The sequence below is a fragment of the Lissotriton helveticus genome, chromosome 10 (assembly GCF_964261635.1).
Source record: "Lissotriton helveticus chromosome 10, aLisHel1.1, whole genome shotgun sequence".
Taxonomy (NCBI): domain Eukaryota; kingdom Metazoa; phylum Chordata; class Amphibia; order Caudata; family Salamandridae; genus Lissotriton; species Lissotriton helveticus.
In genome coordinates, this window is record NC_136071.1 from 206,789,737 (window position 1) to 206,807,552 (window position 17,816).

The window sequence follows — 17,816 nt, forward strand, 5'->3', positions numbered from 1 at the left end:
CTAGATGACATGCTGAAGCAATAGTGCACACATTTTCAGGTCTGACATTTGAAATTGTTTTAGCTGACTAGCCAAACTGTTATTCCAAAGAAAAAAATATTATAGGGGGTGCATTCACATTTTGGCTTTTTGTCCACCCTCTTCATCCATTGGTATGTTCAAATGTCAATCACTCGGCCTCCACTCACCGAGCAAACATTATGGGTCAGTGGCTCAGCTCACTTCAACCATTGGCTGTAAAGTCTGTGAGTTACACAACCCGCCATAAAATGTAGCCCACCAGGAGGCGATGGATCCTCTTCTCTGCAGACACCCTCTTTGCTCTCCTTTACACCAAAAACACACAGAGAACCTTTGCTTAGGAAGGGGGCAGTGATACTGCAGTTAGTCCCTTCAGTCCTACTGCTCACTGACCAGCGTCCAGAACTTTCTGTATGTCTCACCGCGAGCCGACATGATGACTTTTTAACTTTTTTGTACTAGTCCTTCAATGGCAGTATCAGTACTTGCTCCCTGCAAACACTTCGTAGCACTTCTTACTGGCCGCCATACCCACTGTTCTGGTGCTCCCTCTGGTGGTGGACAAACACCAGAATTCTAAGCTGCCCACCCCATTCTTCATGTAAATAATTTGAAATCTCCCTGGGTCCTTCTTTTCTTTCACTTTGCCAGTGGCGTTTTCACTAACCGTAATTCAGGGATAGCCACCGCACTCCTCGTGCAGAAAACATGGCATCCCTGACGTGCACAGATCCCCTCTAGAGGAGTCCTTCTTTTCTTTCACTTGGATTGCTTCATCAGCTGCTTGTCACATGTAGCAGGTCGTACCATTGCTCCAAAGGGCATAAATACACTGCTCAAAACATACCTCTTTGGTACGGCTTCAAAAGATAACCATTTGCGTATTGTTTTGTGGTTCAAATAATTGAAAATGCGTAGGCCGGGGTCCCCAGCTTCCAGTAATGATTCAGTGGAGGTCCCCAGGTTCCTGTAATGATTAAGTGGGGGTTCTCAGAGGTCAAAAGGTTAAGAACCACTGAGTTAGAGGGCCAATACCTCTGTACCTCATGTGTGGCTTGATTCCTAGAGACGGTCTAGTAGGTCTTTTGGGGAAAATGTACTGATTTAAGCCTACCAGGAATAAAAAAAAAGTAATCTTGGCTGGCACAAATGGGTTTACTACTGCATATATTGTCCTACCGCTGCAGGGAAATGTGCAGCCGTAACTCCCACACAAGGGGTGGGAAGTGAGCAAGGGGTGCTATGTGGATTGATACACAGCACAGCGTGTTTGGCACTGTGTTTCCAAATGTCCACAAAATTGTAATTTGAGCGCATTCACCAACTTTTATCTGACCGTCTTTCACCTTGGAAAAGGTTGGAGATGAACCCATCAGAGATCTATGGATTAACTCCTATTCTACGATTGCAATGGGACAGATTACCTCTAGATTTGGAGGAGACGTACGGGAAAGTGTGGAGGAAAAAAACAGAAGAGATAATGTGCATTTGCACATCAGCACCCTTTCCCCGGTTGCTTAAATCAAGGCTACACTGAATTATGGATTGGGTAATAGGAGCCAAAGGATTAATTGACATAACGTTCCCAGTATTACTTCTTGAAATCTGGTCCTTGGGACGCTTTCCATGCATACTACTGAGAATGTTTGTGTATTCCAAAACGTAATAGATCTGCCCTGTTCGGTAGAGGTGCTTTAATCCATGCAGATTTACAATTTTTTTGTATCCATCCACCATGGAATATTTAAGAGGAGGCATCCACTGACTTGTCATGAATGCTGCAGTTTCATGTGCTGACACTTCCAGTGCCTCCTCCATTGAGGGAGAGAACTGCTTCTGCTCTTACCTACAGAGTTTTCTTTTTGCACGCCTTTTCTTCAATGCTTTTGACTCCCAAAATAGAGGCAGCAAAATGCATGTGCTTTAGAATGTTGGCCAAGAAATATGGTGATTCAAAGATGTGGCAGCATCAACAACACCAATCATGTTTAGTGGGGACGTTAATGTTTTGTAAGGACACGAGTGATGGAACTAATCGGTGTTGAGACAGAATATCGATTTGGAAATGTCGACAAACAAATATCGAGTTGGAAATATTGTGATTCAGAAATATCGACAGCAAGAATATTGTGGTCAAGAATATCGAATTTAAGGTAAGAAATATCGTTTAAAAAATATAGAAGTCATTAATATTGTTTGCAAAAATATAGTTATTTAAAATATCGATTTTTTAATTAGAGTTATGTATTTTAGTTTATGTTTTAAATGTATGTGATATGTTTTTATGTATAAGAATTGGTTATGTTTTTTAATAAATGTGTTAAATTGTTAGTAGTTATGATTTTTATTTAAATTACATTTTGCATTTTTTAGTTCCATTGTGGTATTATAGGGAAATAGGTTGGGAAGTAATATATTTATAATAAATTAATGATTATTTTTTGTTTATTTAATTTAGATTTTATAGTGTTAATTGTGCAAAGTAATTTATAATTAATTATAAATTGGTTGTTAATTAATAATTAATTCATTGATAATTAATTATGTAATTGTATAATTGTTGTGAAGGTTATAGGGGTAAAGGGTGGGAAGTAATTTATTTTTGATTAATGAATAGTTGTTAATTTATATCAACTAATTAATTGATAAATAATTATGGTAATTGTGTGATTTTTTAGGCGTGGGTTGTGGGGTTTATGGGGTAAAGGGTGGGAAGTAATTTATGTTTAAGTCATTAATAATTAGTTGTTAATTAATATTAATGAATTAATTGAAAATTAAATATTGAATTTGTGTAATTAATTTTAGTTGTGGGGTTTATAGGGGTAAAGGGTGGGAAGAAATTTATGTTTAGTAAAATATGAGTTGATCATTAATATTAATTAATTTATATTTAATTAGGGTATTTGTTTATATTTTTAGTGTGGGGTTTTTATTGTTATAGGGGTACAGCGTGGGGGGTAAATTAATTTTCCTTACTGTATAATTAGTTGCTAAATAATATTCGTTTTTTAATTTAAAACAAGTTTTAAGAGTGTAATTACATTTTTTCACAGTTTAATTTTAGCTGTGGGTTGTGGGGATTATAGGGGTAAAGTGTGGGGATTTAATAATTTTTATTAGTTGTAATTTGTTTTTGAATTAATAATATTTATTTAATTGGTAATTCATTATGTTAATTAAGGAAGTACATTTAAAAAGAAAATTAGAAGTGGATTGTGAATCGTGTGATGTGAAATGGTAGGAAATTAAAAAAGTAAACTTATTTAATATTTTTTTTGTTTCTAAATAATTACTAATTAAAAATATGTATTTGTTTGAAAATTATTTTAATTTTATTTAATATAATATTTGTAGGTATTTGTCATATGTATTTAACATTAAATGCTTTTTAATTTTATTGTAATATTAAATATATTTGTATTTTAATTTGTAACATTTATATATTTATTAATGTATTTAGTTTTTAAAATATTTTTGTTGGTGTTAAAATGTTGTTTGTTTTTCATTTTGAACTGACTACACTGAGAATAATAATTATTACTCTTCTGCAATCCAACACTTTCCCTACTTTTGCACTCACTGGAGTGGGAATAGTAATTTGTACCCCTCTGCTATCAAACACTTTCTCTATTCTAGCACTCACTGGAGTGGGAACAGTAATCTTTACCCCTCTGCTAGCCAACACTTTCCCTACTGTTGCACTCCCTGGATTGGAAATAGTAATTTTAACCACTCCGCTATCCAACACTTTCATTATTGTTGCACTCACTGTTGTGGAAATAGTACCCCCCTCCCCACTTTCCAACACTTTCCCTATTGTTGCATTCATTGGAGTGGGGACAGTAACTTTTACCCCTCCGCTATTCAACACTGAGAAATTTAAGTTTGAAGATTTTTAAATAGTTTGCTTAAAAAAAAAAAAGAGAGAGAGACCAATTTTTTTCAATTTCAAAATACTTTATTCGGTTTTAGAAATCATAGAACAATAAAAGTTACATTGCATCCAATAAATTATTAAAATTCATGGGAGCACTTATACATATTTCCTAAGTACAGTACATAAATAAACATTTATATGGAAGTGGGGGGATATATATATATAATAAAAAACAATCATCCATAGGGTGCCTCGAGGCTCTCGCGGGATAGCTACTGGGATGGCAGCTACAGTGTAAGGGCATGTTAATACACCAGACGATTTCTGATTTTCAAGGAGGATTTCAAAAAACCAACTACAAATAAGGTGCATTCTGGGCTCAACATTTGTAAGAAGCAAAGGGCAGGACGGACCTCAATAAAATTCAACTTTTGTAAAAGTGGCTTTAAAAAGAACCTCCTGGGAGCGTCATAGAGGCGGCAAGAGAGAGAGACCATTTATTATTACAAATCTGTGTATCGAGTCTGATTACTTTGAAATCCCCTACGTGTTTCACTGAATAGCATTCTGGTAGTTGTGGTAATCAATTATCCCCGTAGGTGGGGTCCGTACACTTGCCAATTAGTGTTCTTTGCTTTAAATATCAATTTGCAACCCTCCAGTGGGTCTCAGAATTAATGCACAGCTTCCAAATGTCCATACCTCCGTGCTGCTGACAGGCTGAAAGATAACAGCCAAGCAGTCCCGTCATCACATTTCCAAACGTGCGGTTTATCCTCCGCGGCGTGTCACATGTTCCAAGATGTGCCTCAGGTCTCAAAGACGCGACTTCACGTAGGGTAAGTTCACCGAAGCATTTATTATTACAAAGCTGTGCATCGTGTCTGATTACTTTGAAATCCCTACATGTTTCAGAGCAGCTTGCTCCTTCCTCATGGGGCAAAGTTCAGCGAATGACGAAATCACGCAACTTCATTCTCCATTATTTGAATGCTTTCTCCAGTGAATAGCATTCTGGTAGTTGTGGTAATCAATTATCCCCATGGGTGGGGGCCCTACACTTGCCAATTAGTTTTCTTTGCTTTAAAATATCAATTTACAACTCTCCAGTGGGTATCAGAATTAATGCTGAACTTTCCCCATGAGGAAGGAGCAAGCAAAAGAGGTAAATGTAGATGCATCATGCTAACATAATATAGGTCTGATACTCCTTATGTATGAGAAACCTATTTTTTATCCCTCAGGGCCGCCATCTTATCCTTCTTCTTTTATTAAGTCTTCTAATTCTTTTTACGCGGAGTGCAGTTTTTATTTTATTATCATATAAAGGGATTCTCCTAGTATATGGAGTTACTCTTCATTTATAAGATTAACTTAAATGACATTTCAACATTTCTACATCCATTTGTTACTCTTGTAACATAATTCAGTCATCCAGTTTACAGATGAACATGTAAGTCCTCACTTTGATTTAGTCCATACGGCGTCAATGTTCTGAAGTTCAGTATCTCTCTCGATTTTCTCCTTTGTAGTTTTTTTACCCGATCTCCACCCCTAACATTGAGTGGGATCGATTCCAAGGCACAAAAATTTAGTTGCTTCCAATCTCTTTTATGTTCCACTTCCATGTGTTTGGCAACGGCGTTGCTCCGATCTGTATTTATTGTTGCACGAACGTGTTCTAATATCCTCTTCTTTAGCTCACATATAGTACTGCCAATGTACATCAAAGGACACGGGCATTCTGTGGCGTACACAACATATGGAATTTTACATGTTATTAGTTCTCTTATTTGGCACATGGTGTTATCTGGTAATTTGACTTCTGTCTTGTTCTTTGCGATTTGACAGACTTTACAGTTATAGCATTTTATAAAGCCTTTAGTTTGTAACCATTGTGTACCTTTTGATTTCACATTTCCATGATGATGGCTATGAACTAGCTTGTCTTTCAAATTTCGTGCTCAGCGAAATGTTATGTTGGGGTAAGTGCCCATTATTTTTCCCACTGTTGAATCCAACTGCAGTCATTTTCAATTTTTTCTCAAGATTTTCGTGATTTGTTTCGATTCATTGGAAAAGTCTATAATCAATCTTACTGAGTCTTCCATTGGTTGTGAGGATGTTGGATTTTCTATGGCTTTCCTTGTTATTGTGTCTTCTCTTGTTTTCTGATCTGCTCTATTCCAACTTTTTTCCACTAGGTGGTTTTTATATCCCCGTTGTTTGAATCTCCTCGCGGTATTCATACTTTGTTTTTCCCAAACTCCATTTTCTGAGCAGATCCTCCGGATCCTAAGGAACTCTCCATAGGGGATGTTGTCAATTATTGTTGCCTTGTGGAAGCTATCCGCATGCAGCGTTGCATTGGTAGATGTGGTCTTTCGATGTAAGGTTGTTTGCAGTTTATTTTCACTGACATAAATCTCAGTGTCCAAAAAGACGACTCTCTCTTTGCTGATTGTGTAGGTAAACTTAATGTTGGGCTCTGGTCGAGTTCAAGATTTTAAAATATTGCTCGAATTCTTCTGCTGTCCCATCCCACAAAATTAAAAGGTCATCAATATAGCGCAGCCACATTGCTGTCTTATTTACATATTGATCATTGTTAGGGTGCCACGCCAATTGTTGCTCCCACCACCCCATTGTGAGACAAGTGTATCCAGGACGGAAGGAAAAGCCCATTGCGCATCCTTTTGTTTGCTGACAGATATCATCCCAAAATAAGAACACATTTTGACTCAAACACATTTCAACCATGTCTATTAGTATTTGGTATGGTGATTGTACTGTATGTTGCGTTCTTTTAAGAAGAAGCTGCATGCCAGCATCCCAATGTCATTTTCAATGTTCGCATAAAGGGATGTTACATCCATTGTTACCACCAAATACGAATCCTGCCATGTGAGGTCTTGAAGATGACTCAAGAGATCAGTGGGATCTCTGATGTAAGAACTGAGATTTAGTACAAATTAAGTTTATTATATTTTTTTAAATTTATATTAAATCTACTTCATTTTTTAATATTAATTGTATTATTTAACATATTTAATATGTATTACTTAATTTTATATATAAATAAAATTCGAAATTATTGTACAACTATATTTTTTACATCGATATTTTTTATCTACATTTTTGTACTTACCTGTTTAAGTATAGGGAGTCGATATTGTTGCATTCTGTATTTTTTCATCGAAATATTTTACTTCTATATTTTTTACATCAGTGAACAGAACGCATCACCCTGATGATAATAAAGCTCCCTTGACAGCAAGTTATTCTCACATGTAACTAAAAATCATTTGCCGGTTTTATGATTAATATAATATACCTCAATTGAATGCATGAGTGGGAGCACAAGAACGCCACAAGACACTGAAACAGGCATTTAGAACAAAATGAGCAACAACTCAACGGTTTTAAGAGCTTATTGAAAAAGATTAGATTGAAGAAAATCATTTACCCAAAAGTTTTCTGCATTCCTTAGTTGAAAGAAATGTCTGTTTACGTAGAATAAATGAAATACTATACCTGAGGCTAATATATTCAGCCAAAAAAGATCAGGAGCCACCTTTGTGTTCAGAGTGAATTACATTTATAAATGATATAAGGAATCACTGCTGCAGAGACACTGCCTACTGGAAATACTCAATGAAAACTATACTCTCCTATTAAAAATGACAAATACCTTCTTCAAAACTCCCCGAGCTTGAATCAGTTCAGAGCAGTACAGGATGTAATTAATGATTTATCCATTCTCTTATGATCAACTCATCTTGTCTCCCTACATTTTTTGTTAACTGGATCAAATCATTTTCAGGGATTGAAATTATCTGTTGTGTCTTCAAATTTAAGAATTGGGGTATGGTGTAAGTCGTGGGGTTTGGAATAAGTCATGGAATATGTGCTCACTCATAATTTAGCAACAAACAGTTGTACATTTGTAACCAGCTCAATGAGTAAGGAAAAATTGCCTGCTCTTTTGCTGAAGAAGATCCTGTAGAGCACAGGTTCTCAATAGGAATGGGTATCCTTTTAAAAAAAAATTCATAGTAATGGTCAGGCCTTTTATCCAAATGCAATAAAAAAAAATTACGTGGAAAAACCAGTTTAGAAACATATCACATTTTAACATGATTTGCCAAACATGGAAACATCTCAAATAATAGGGAAAATAAACAATCCTTACAGCTGGAAGGCATCTCGTTATACCAAGCCTACACAAGACGTCTCCTTTGTAGCTGATCGCCCACAGCGCGACTGGCTCCGCACTTTCTTTACTGGCGCCTGGTATTATAGAGATGTCCCAAAGCGCTATAGGGGGAACCTCCAACCATGGCCCCGTCGTCACTATTTTACATTTTCTGAAAGAAGCAAACATAACAGCTTATAATGTTCCATTTGTACTTAAAGTGGCATTTAGGTTAAATAAATTTCTGACCAGCATGGATCACAAAGGAGTCACATTTGAAGTCTAAGAAGTCTGCATCTGGTACAGGATTTACAATGAAGCTTATTAAAGACTGACCATGTTTGATACAATATTTACATGATGTTCTACAGGAAAGCTTTACAGAATATGTCAGACCACAAAAAAGGAAGGGTAAACACTGCATTTGACCCTTGCGCTCATTTTGTAAATATATTCTATGATGTTTTGTCTAGCAAAAAATCTATAAGAGTAAATGTAAAAACATTAAATGAAGTAAATTAAAAAAACAATTTCTGCATACCTTGGTAAATCAGTTAAGCATTTATTTACCTTCCCCATCGTCTTCGCCTTACAAAATCTTTCATGGTCTTGTAACCGTGATATGATCTGCAAGATATTGAAATAGTTTTAAATATTATTTTAAATGCAGCATCTTGTAATTCATTTTAAACTTTAACTTAACTTGGTTGCTTGTATTTAACTTATAGTATTTCCACCAGAAAGCGTTCCACTTTATTATAGCAGTTCAATGCTTCTGACAAACTACTGAACAAAAATTGTGACACCAAAACAATCTAATGAGAATATGTTAGCCAAATATTTCTTTCCCTTACCCTTGGTGGCATCATGTGGTAGTAATATGTGCACATTTTAGTATTTAATTGTGAAAAGCCTAGGTATGGATTGCCCTAAAAACAAATCCAAAAGATGAAGAGCATTGGCGTGTTTACTTTGATAAGTTATATCTTTCAAGAAAAACAACTCCATCTGACATGAGATTAGTTTCCCTCACCTCAAGTTCCTCTTGGAATGGTTTAACAACAGAGCAGATAGTAAATAAAATCGATGAATTCCATTCCTGAGCATTCCAGCTAATATGATTAAACTAAATCCGACTTTGTGGGCTGAAATACTTAAACCTCTATTTGATTACTGTTTAAGTGTTGACTTGACTCATCAACCATGGAAGGGCAGTAACACCATTCTACTCAAGAAGATTGGAGATTGCAACTTGCCGAAAAGCTATAATCGGATATCCTTTCTTGATATTATAGGGAAGAGATTTGCCAAAGTCTCCTGCATCATTTACCATCATCAGTTAAATTATGGCAACTCCTGCCCATTGAACAATCTGGCTTTCGGGAAGGATGGATGTCCCCTGATTTATAGCATTTTATCTTTAGGTATGATAAGCGAGAAATATGTCAGACATCACAATGAAGCTTCATGTGGTGTTTGTGGATTTCAGAGGTGCTTTTGATTTTCTAGACAGAGCACAAGTTATTTTAAATGGGCATCCTGATTGAGATACTACGACCGGTGACAAATCTGCACTGTCACAATTGGATAAGAATACTCATGGGGAGGGCAAATACGCACTCTGGTGAAACTGAAGTTAACAATGTTTTAAAACAAAGCTGTATTTTAGCCCCTTTGGTATTCTCATTATATTGATCAGATATTCCAACCTTAATAAAATACGCTTCCACTTATCTTCCAAAGGAACACAGAAATATCTACTCTGATGTATGCAGGCGTTTTAATTTAATGGACCTTACTCCCATAGGATTACAGAGACAGATCAACACTGTTGCAACACGAGCCGATCACATTAATGTCTATGTTAATGAGGAGACAACTAAAATATTGATAATGGGAGCACAGGATTTGAAAACTCCAATTAATTGGTGTTAAAAAGGGAAAAGAGTTTAAGTAGTAAAAGATCATAATATGTGGGAGTAAACGTGTTAAATAATCTTTCAAATGATAACCATGACAGGCGTCAAAAGTCTAAAGCAAAATCCACAGGATATGATTTATTGCAATTCTTTAGCTTTCAAGGCAATAGAGAAGTACAATCACTGCTCAAAATCTATATATCAAAAGTTCAAGCTGTACCATTATATGACCTTGAAAAACAGTCCAATATGTCTATCAATAAATTGACTACAATGAATCGCAAATTTGGAAAAATTACTTGGGTCTCAGTAGCTCTAGTTCAATCAAAATGATCGCCTTCAATTAGGATTAAAGGGTATAACATTCTACAGGTGCTGTCAGATCATCCGTTATAACCTTTGTCAGTCCTGAACATTAATAAAAAAAAAGTCATATGACAAGAACTTCACTACTGCATACGTGTTTCGCCCACTTAGTACTGCTAAGTTGCTTTCTGATCACCGACTAATTCTCCCTACCCGAGTCTCACTCCCAGAAACTTCATGGTAAATTGGACGGCACATCTTCACCACCAGCGTCTGCCTTTTACGATAAGGCCGTTTTGACGTAGCTAAGGTAAGAGGAGCTGGGCTGGTTACACATGAACACGTGTGCAGACGTATGGCTTCATGTACGAGACTACAGGCGTGCACAGCCTGGTAGCCGGTCACAGGTAATCTCCCTGTGGGACTTTTAAACTGCATTTCACCTGTAAAATACCCCTTTTGACAGGCCTAAACGAACGAGACAATGTATCTGGTAGAGACACAGTCTAGTCGCAGATTCCTTAACTTACAATATTTCCAGGCGTCAGACTGGATCCGGAAAACATTTTCCCCAGCAGTACCTCTGCGCGCCGGGGGCAGCATCGCCCGGCTCCGTCCTGACGTCGTCCATGGAAGTGACATCAATGGAGCTATATAAGTGTACCCCCCCACCCCAATACGTTGTCATCCGTTTTGGAAGTGACGTCAATGGAGCTATATAAGTCGTCCCCCCGCCCCCGTACGCTGACATCCGTTTTCTACTGTGAAACTTTTCCACGCCACAAAGCGGGCCACTACAAAAACTGTGATAGTATGAAAACAGTGTGCCAAAAAAGATCAACAACAAGAAATCATAGAAGAATGAGAAACATCACCATGTTGATGAAATGAACGGCATGACAAATGAAGGATTGTTTGCAACCACAGGATGGAACTGTATGATAGTATGTAACCACAGGATGTAACTGTAAAGGACAACAAGACTGGAACAGCTTGACTTATGGCAAGGACCACAAGTGTGCAACAACAGAGAATGTACACCACACCTCCATAATGACCTATGGCTGTAGCAAAGTCAAATGGTACACATCCTTTTGTACACGGTCATTACAACGCGTACCATTACTACGCATGCGCTACAACACATGCGCTGTAATAACTTGTGGCCTTTTCTACGCATGTAATTACTTTGCATGCGCTGTTACAACGCATGCGTAGTAATGCGTGTATGGGTGACGGGAGTCGAGGAGGCAGCAATGACAAATTGCAGTGAGGTGGAGGCCAGAAAGACGGCGTGGTGGAAACAGAACAGGTGACAACAGCATCGAAGGAGGGGCTCCAGGCACCCACCGAGGAGAGAGAGGTAAGAGGGTCTGTTTAATTTTGTAGGGTTTGTGTTTGAGGAGTAGTGTTTTTAGTTTAAGGGTAGTGTTGTGGGTCGTGTAGGGTAGTATTTGAGGGTAGGTACAGGAGTGGGGGATGGGGGGAGGGTCGTGCAGGGGTTAGTATTTTAGTGATTAGTGTTGTGTTTGTATAGTGTAGGGTAGTGTTGGAGGGTAGTGTTTAAGTGTAGGGAGCGGATTGGGGTAGGGGCAGGGTCATGCTTGGGGTTTTGTTTTAGGGTTTAGGGTAGTGTAGCAGTGTTTGTGTAGTGTAGGGTTGTGTTTTAGGGTTTAGGGTAGTGTCAGGGGGTCTTGTAGGGAAGTGTCTGTGTGTAGAGGCTGGACTGGGAGTAGGGGCAGGGTCGTGCTTTGAGTAGTGTTTTAGGGTTTAGAGTAGTGTTGTAGTGTTTGTATAGTGTAGGGTAGTGTTTTAGGGTTTAGGGTAGTGTTGGGGTTGTGCAGGGTAGTGTTTCAGTGTAGGGGATGGACTGGGGGTAGGGGCATGGTCGTGCTGGGGGTAGTGTTTTAGGATTAAGGGTAGTGTAGTAGTGTAGGGTAGTGTTTTAGGGTTTAGGGTCGTGCAGGGTAGTGTTTTAGTGTAGGGGATGGACTGGGAGTAGGGGTAGGGTTGTGCTGGGGGTAGTGTTTTAGGGTAGTATTGTCGTGTTTGAGTAGTGTAGGGTACTGTTGTAGGGTTTAGGGTAGTGTTGGGGGTCCTGCAGGGTAGTGTTTGGGAGTAGGGACAGGACTGGGGCACAGGGCAGGGTCGTGCTGGGGGTAGTGTTTTAGGGTTCAGGATAGTGTTGTGGTGTTAGTATAGTGTAGGTTACTGTTTTAGTAGTTAGTGTAGTGTCGGGGTTGTGAAGGGTAGTGAAAGAGTGTAGGGACCGGAGTGGGGAAATGCCTATGTTCGTGCAGGGGGTAGTGGCTTAGAGTAGTATAGTGGTGTTTCAGTAGTGTAGGGTAGTGTAGTGTAGTGTAAAAAAGGGGTTAAATGTCTTTTTTTAATGTGACACGTTATTCCGCATACCATTTTTATTACTAGGCAAGTTTTTACTTCGTATACATTACCACTTTCAATGTAATGGTTTGTGAACTAAAAACTTGCGTAGTAACGGTTATTGCTAAGTAATACCCGCGTAGTAATGGCATGCGAAGTAATGGCATGCAAAATAACGTGTCATATTCAAGTCAAATAGATCCCCAACCCAATCGACTGCAGCACAGATAAGGTGATCCCCAAACAATGGGGAGTAACAGACGAGGGCGGAGGGAGGGTAGAATAACATGAGAATCCACACGCCGGAAGAACCAGGGTGGAGAAGCATGGAAGAGCACATAACCTAACCACCCAAGAACGAGAATGGGTGGAGAGTCAACATGCAAAAACAGAATGATACATCCTGCCCTGAAGGGAGGTGAACTAGAGCACCCCTCAGGAAGACCAAGGCCACCTGTAAGGAGGCAAGTGGGAAGAACCCAACCTGGAAAGGTCCTCCCAGAACGGGGACGGTGGGCGGGCGTTAAGGAATCTGCTGCTAGACTGTGTCTCTACCAGATACATCGTTACCGAAGTTAAGTAACTCGTTCATCTGATAGAGACATATGGCCGCAGATTCCTTAACTTAGAATAGATACTAAAGCTTTACCCCATTGGAGGAGGGTCTGTGACTAAAAGCCACCAAGTTCTCAAGGGAAGTAATTCGTCAATAGCATTGACTAGAACAGGCTGGGGACAGAAATGCCATTGTAGCTAACACCAGACTCATGAGGCTATGCAATGCCAGCGTGGCTGACACCAGAACCATGAGCTCAGGGTTGAAGCATGTGCAAGGGAAGCAAGGTACCACAATCCGTCAGAGGACAGTACGAGCTCACTTTCATCCAGACAGGGAAGAAACGAAATCACAGAACCAGAATGGTCAAGTCATAATGGCAGAATGCCACAAACTTCTGCAAAAGGAAGTGAAACTGAGAAAAGGATCCCAGGATCCGCAAGAGACAAAGTCCCAGAGAAGGGACTAAGCAGTATGACAGAGTCAGAACATACAAAGTGAACATGCACAACAGCAGATGCCAAAAAATGACATCTCAGGGGTAGATATCAGCATGCCGAGACATACAAACTACGACTACCAGGAGATACATAGATGTGGATTATAAGAATACATGTAAGCAGACATTGTGTACAGTGAGAACCACACCACACAAATGCACAAGCTCAATGAAACGTAACAACAACAGCATGTGCACGTCGGCAGAGAAAAACAGGCACATCACCAGGTAGTCAACCAGTCAACCTACAGGTTCAATGACCAAACGTCACCGGCAAGCTGGACACACACAAACCAATCACCCAGAAGAAGAAGAAGAGGAAGAGGAAGATCAAATAGATGTTATATTTCTCACTGAGACATGGTTAGACACGGACTCTGCCCCTGAAATACTGGAGGCACTCCCCAGTGGCTACGGAATTATGAGAGTGGATAGATTGTCAGGGAAGGGAGGGGGCATCGCAATCATCTATAAACATGATTTTCAATGCTCTCTTGTACCTGCTGACATAGCTGATGGTGAGGCAGGTTTCTTTACTATCAGTTTAGCCACTAACTATGTCGTGAAGGGGCTACTGATTTATAGACCTCCAGGCCCCCACTCGCGATTTATACCCAGGCTCATTGAATACCATATTCAACCAGCCCTCCGGTATGAAAGGTTATTGCTGCTGGGCAATATAAATCTGCATCTTGATGATGCGTCTAACTTCGGGACACAAGAGTTGCGCCAAGAACTGGAAATGTTGCAAATATTTTTAAAATCTGAACTTCCCACTCATAAATTGGGTCATTTACTTGACCCTATTTTTGCCAACTGGGATGCGCTGGAAATGGAACTTCCGCTCCGGGTGCTGTGGTCAGATCACTTTCTGATCACGTTTAGGATAAAACCGCCCCTGTTTAAGACACAGGAGAGAGCTAAGCATGGTATAAAAAGAAGGAAGTGGGCTGGCTTTTCACAGGAGGCTTTTAACCTGACGTTTTTAAGGGATGGTCCCCCCTATGGACAGGATGTAAATAAGGTGTGTAAAGCACTCGAGAGACGTATAATTGCTGCTCTTGACTGCACCGCACCTTGGTCAACTAAAATGTCCATGAATAGACGCAAATCAGCTCCTTGGTTCAGTGAAGAGCTACGAACCGCTAAATCCATTTTCAAACAATCAGAAAGGCGCTGGAGGAAAGATTTCTCAGTCCTTTTGGAAGTAGAGTATAAAATTAGCCTCAAGCACTACCATTCGCTCATCACGAAGGCGAAGTCTGCTTATTTTAATGTAAGGATCCAAACACCAGAGAACTCTACAAAAGAGCTGTTTAAGGTCTTTAAAGAAATTTCCTCCTCGACATCCGCTGCAGCGCCCATTTTGGGCTCTGAGGAGTCTTGCAATCGAGTCGCTGAACATTTTGCTGATAAGGTGAAGAGGATTTATTCTTCTTTTCCTGACTCGGCTCGTAAGGGTAAAAGAGCGGAAAAGGAATCTGTGGATGTGTCTGAAAGGCAGTGTCTCTATGAATTCACTGTGCCCCCTCAGGACATTTTTAAAAAGATTGCCATTAGTATCAAGTCTGGTTTGCCCAGGTACCCGGCTACCCCCAGGGTGCTTAGAGGGAGTATTGACGCACTCGAGCCTTTTTTGAGACACCTTTTAGAATTGTCTTTTATCTCAGGAGTGGTCCGGAAATGTGGAAGGAGGCGGTGGTACTTCCTTTACAGAAGAAGCCCCATATTAGCGCTGACCAACTTGACAACTTGCGCTCCATTTCCCTGCTCCTGTTTTTTGCAAAGGTTGCGGAAAAGATTGTGAATACACAGCTCACTGCACATATTTGTTCCAATAACCTTCTTCATCCTTCCCAGTCTGGTTTTCGGGCTTTTCACTCCACGGAATCTGCCCTGCTGTACTCGACCAAGACCATCCGGTAGTATGTGGACGAAGGACAAACAACGGCCTTAATTCTTTTAGATCTAAGTGCTGCGTTCGACACTGTTGCCCACCATACCTTGCTTCATGATATAGAGAGTGGGGGTGTAGCTGGCGGAGCACTAAAGTGGATGGAATCCTTTTTATCTGAGCGTAGTTTTTCAGTCAGGCAGGGCAGCTATTACTCTAGAAACCTCAAGCTGACCCAGGGGGTGCCTCAGGGCTCTATATTGAGCCCAACACTGTTTAATCTCTATGTCGCCTCCCGGCTAAAAACTCGGATACATTTGGGCTTAATGCCCTGTCCTATGCTGATGATACCCAGCTGGTGGTCTCTCTAACTCAAGCCCGGGTCGGAGCTGCCTCCAACTTTGTATCCTGCCTTGAAGAACTGGTAGAATGGATGGCAAATACCTGCCTACGGTTGAATGGCAGCAAGACCGAGGTGTTCGTGATAGGGAAGGCTCCATCAGTATGGACCTCGGCATGGTGGCCCCAGTCATTGGGCCCGACTCCCACACCTTGTGAACAAGCTAAAAACCTTGGGGTTTGGGTGGATAACACGCTGTCTTTTGACTCCCATACCAGGCGAGTGGCAAGCGCCTGTTTTGGCATATTAAGGAGTCTACGGAAAACCCTTGATGCCCTCCCCACTGTATCTAGAAGAATTCTTGTTCATGCATTGATAACCTCTCGCCTAGATTATGGCAATCTTCTGTATCTGGGTGCAACTGCCAGATGCCTGCAGCGTTTGCAGTGCATCCAGAATGCAGCAGCAAGATTAGTTCTCATGCTCCCGAAGCGGGCCTCAGCTACTGGTGCGCTGGCCTCGCTACACTGGCTTCCCATTAGGGAGAGAGTAAAGTTCAAGGCTTTGTGTGTGAGCCATGGGATTCTACAAAGAAAGGGGCCCACATACCTGCATGATTTTCTAACTCCTTACGTACCGACTAGACTGTTAAGGTCCAGTGGGATAGGTAAGGTGTTTGTTCCCAGAATCAAGAGAGCCGGGATGGGTGGGCGCTCGTTTTGTTACCTTGCTGCCCAGTTGTGGAACACGCTCCCTCAGGCACTCAGGCTGGAGTGCTCTGAGTCGGTCTTCCGGAAAGGTCTGAAGACGCATCTATTTCCTGCTTTTTAAATTGTTTTGTTGGTTTGAGCTGTTGTTTCTTTCTGCTACCATAGCGTGGGGACACTCTGGCCTCAAAGTAACCAGGCGCTTTACAAATGTAACTATTATTATAATTAAGAGGAGGAAGAGGAGGAAATCTGGGACAATCCCCAGAAACTACATCAGGGAAAACCCTGTATGCTTGCCCTCTCATGTACACCTCATGACCTATATAGAGCATATAGAAATGTATGAAAAAGTCATGAAAGTGACAACCAAGGGGTAACTCGAAGAGCAGCCCTAGAGAATAGGAGGTCGCCCGTGGGTACCAACGGCACCGATGTGAAACATAGCAGGAAATACAATGCCCATCCACTAAAAGGGGCAACACCAACCTCCGATTGGGGAAGGAAAGAATGAGCTACCACGATACAGGCGGGGACACTGACCACTACATTAACGAAGAAGAAGAAGTCAGTAATACCCAGACATAGTGTGTGAAAAAGTATATATACAGAGACTGGATGTACCTCCACTGACAATCGCAGCAGAGGCCAGAAGGAGAAACACCTGAGCTGTGTGCGGCAATGAACAGAAGAACTTGAGCCCCCCAGTCGGGAAAGGGCAGAGGGAAGCAAAGGGCAACAGTCAACACGCTGCAGAGACCTGTCAGGCGAAGACTTCACTGCTCTTAGGCAAACCCCAGACAGGGTGGGAGTCATGCGAAAAGCCCAAGCTCTTCCCAACATCAGGGAAGAAGACAATACCACAGGAAGAGAAAGGAATAATACTATGGGCCGCCCAGGACAGCACACACACCGAGTGTGGATCCACATGTGGTGCCCGCCTAGAACGCATGAAAGAAACCGCTTCGGAGCAGAACAGAACAAGGCGCCCACATGAACACGTATTCACACCGAAGATAGCCAAAGTTGCCAGGGGCATAACGAAGGCTGACAGAGTAGCCAAGGCAAGACAGGAGGACATGAAAACCCTCCTGGGGCAAACCGGATATGACAGAAC

General features: G+C 40.7%; 1 protein-coding gene across 1 annotated transcript in view; it reads right to left on the reverse strand.

Annotated features, from left to right (window-relative positions):
• Positions 1–17,816, reverse strand: part of TECPR1 (tectonin beta-propeller repeat containing 1) — a 386,389-nt gene that overhangs the window by 73,847 nt on the left and 294,726 nt on the right. Inside the window, exons 19-20 of the mRNA XM_078665166.1 lie at positions 8,667–8,723; positions 8,094–8,268 (exon numbers count right to left, since the gene is read on the reverse strand). Coding sequence (XP_078521292.1) covers positions 8,094–8,268; positions 8,667–8,723 — 232 coding nt within the window. The remainder of the gene's footprint in view (positions 1–8,093; positions 8,269–8,666; positions 8,724–17,816) is intronic.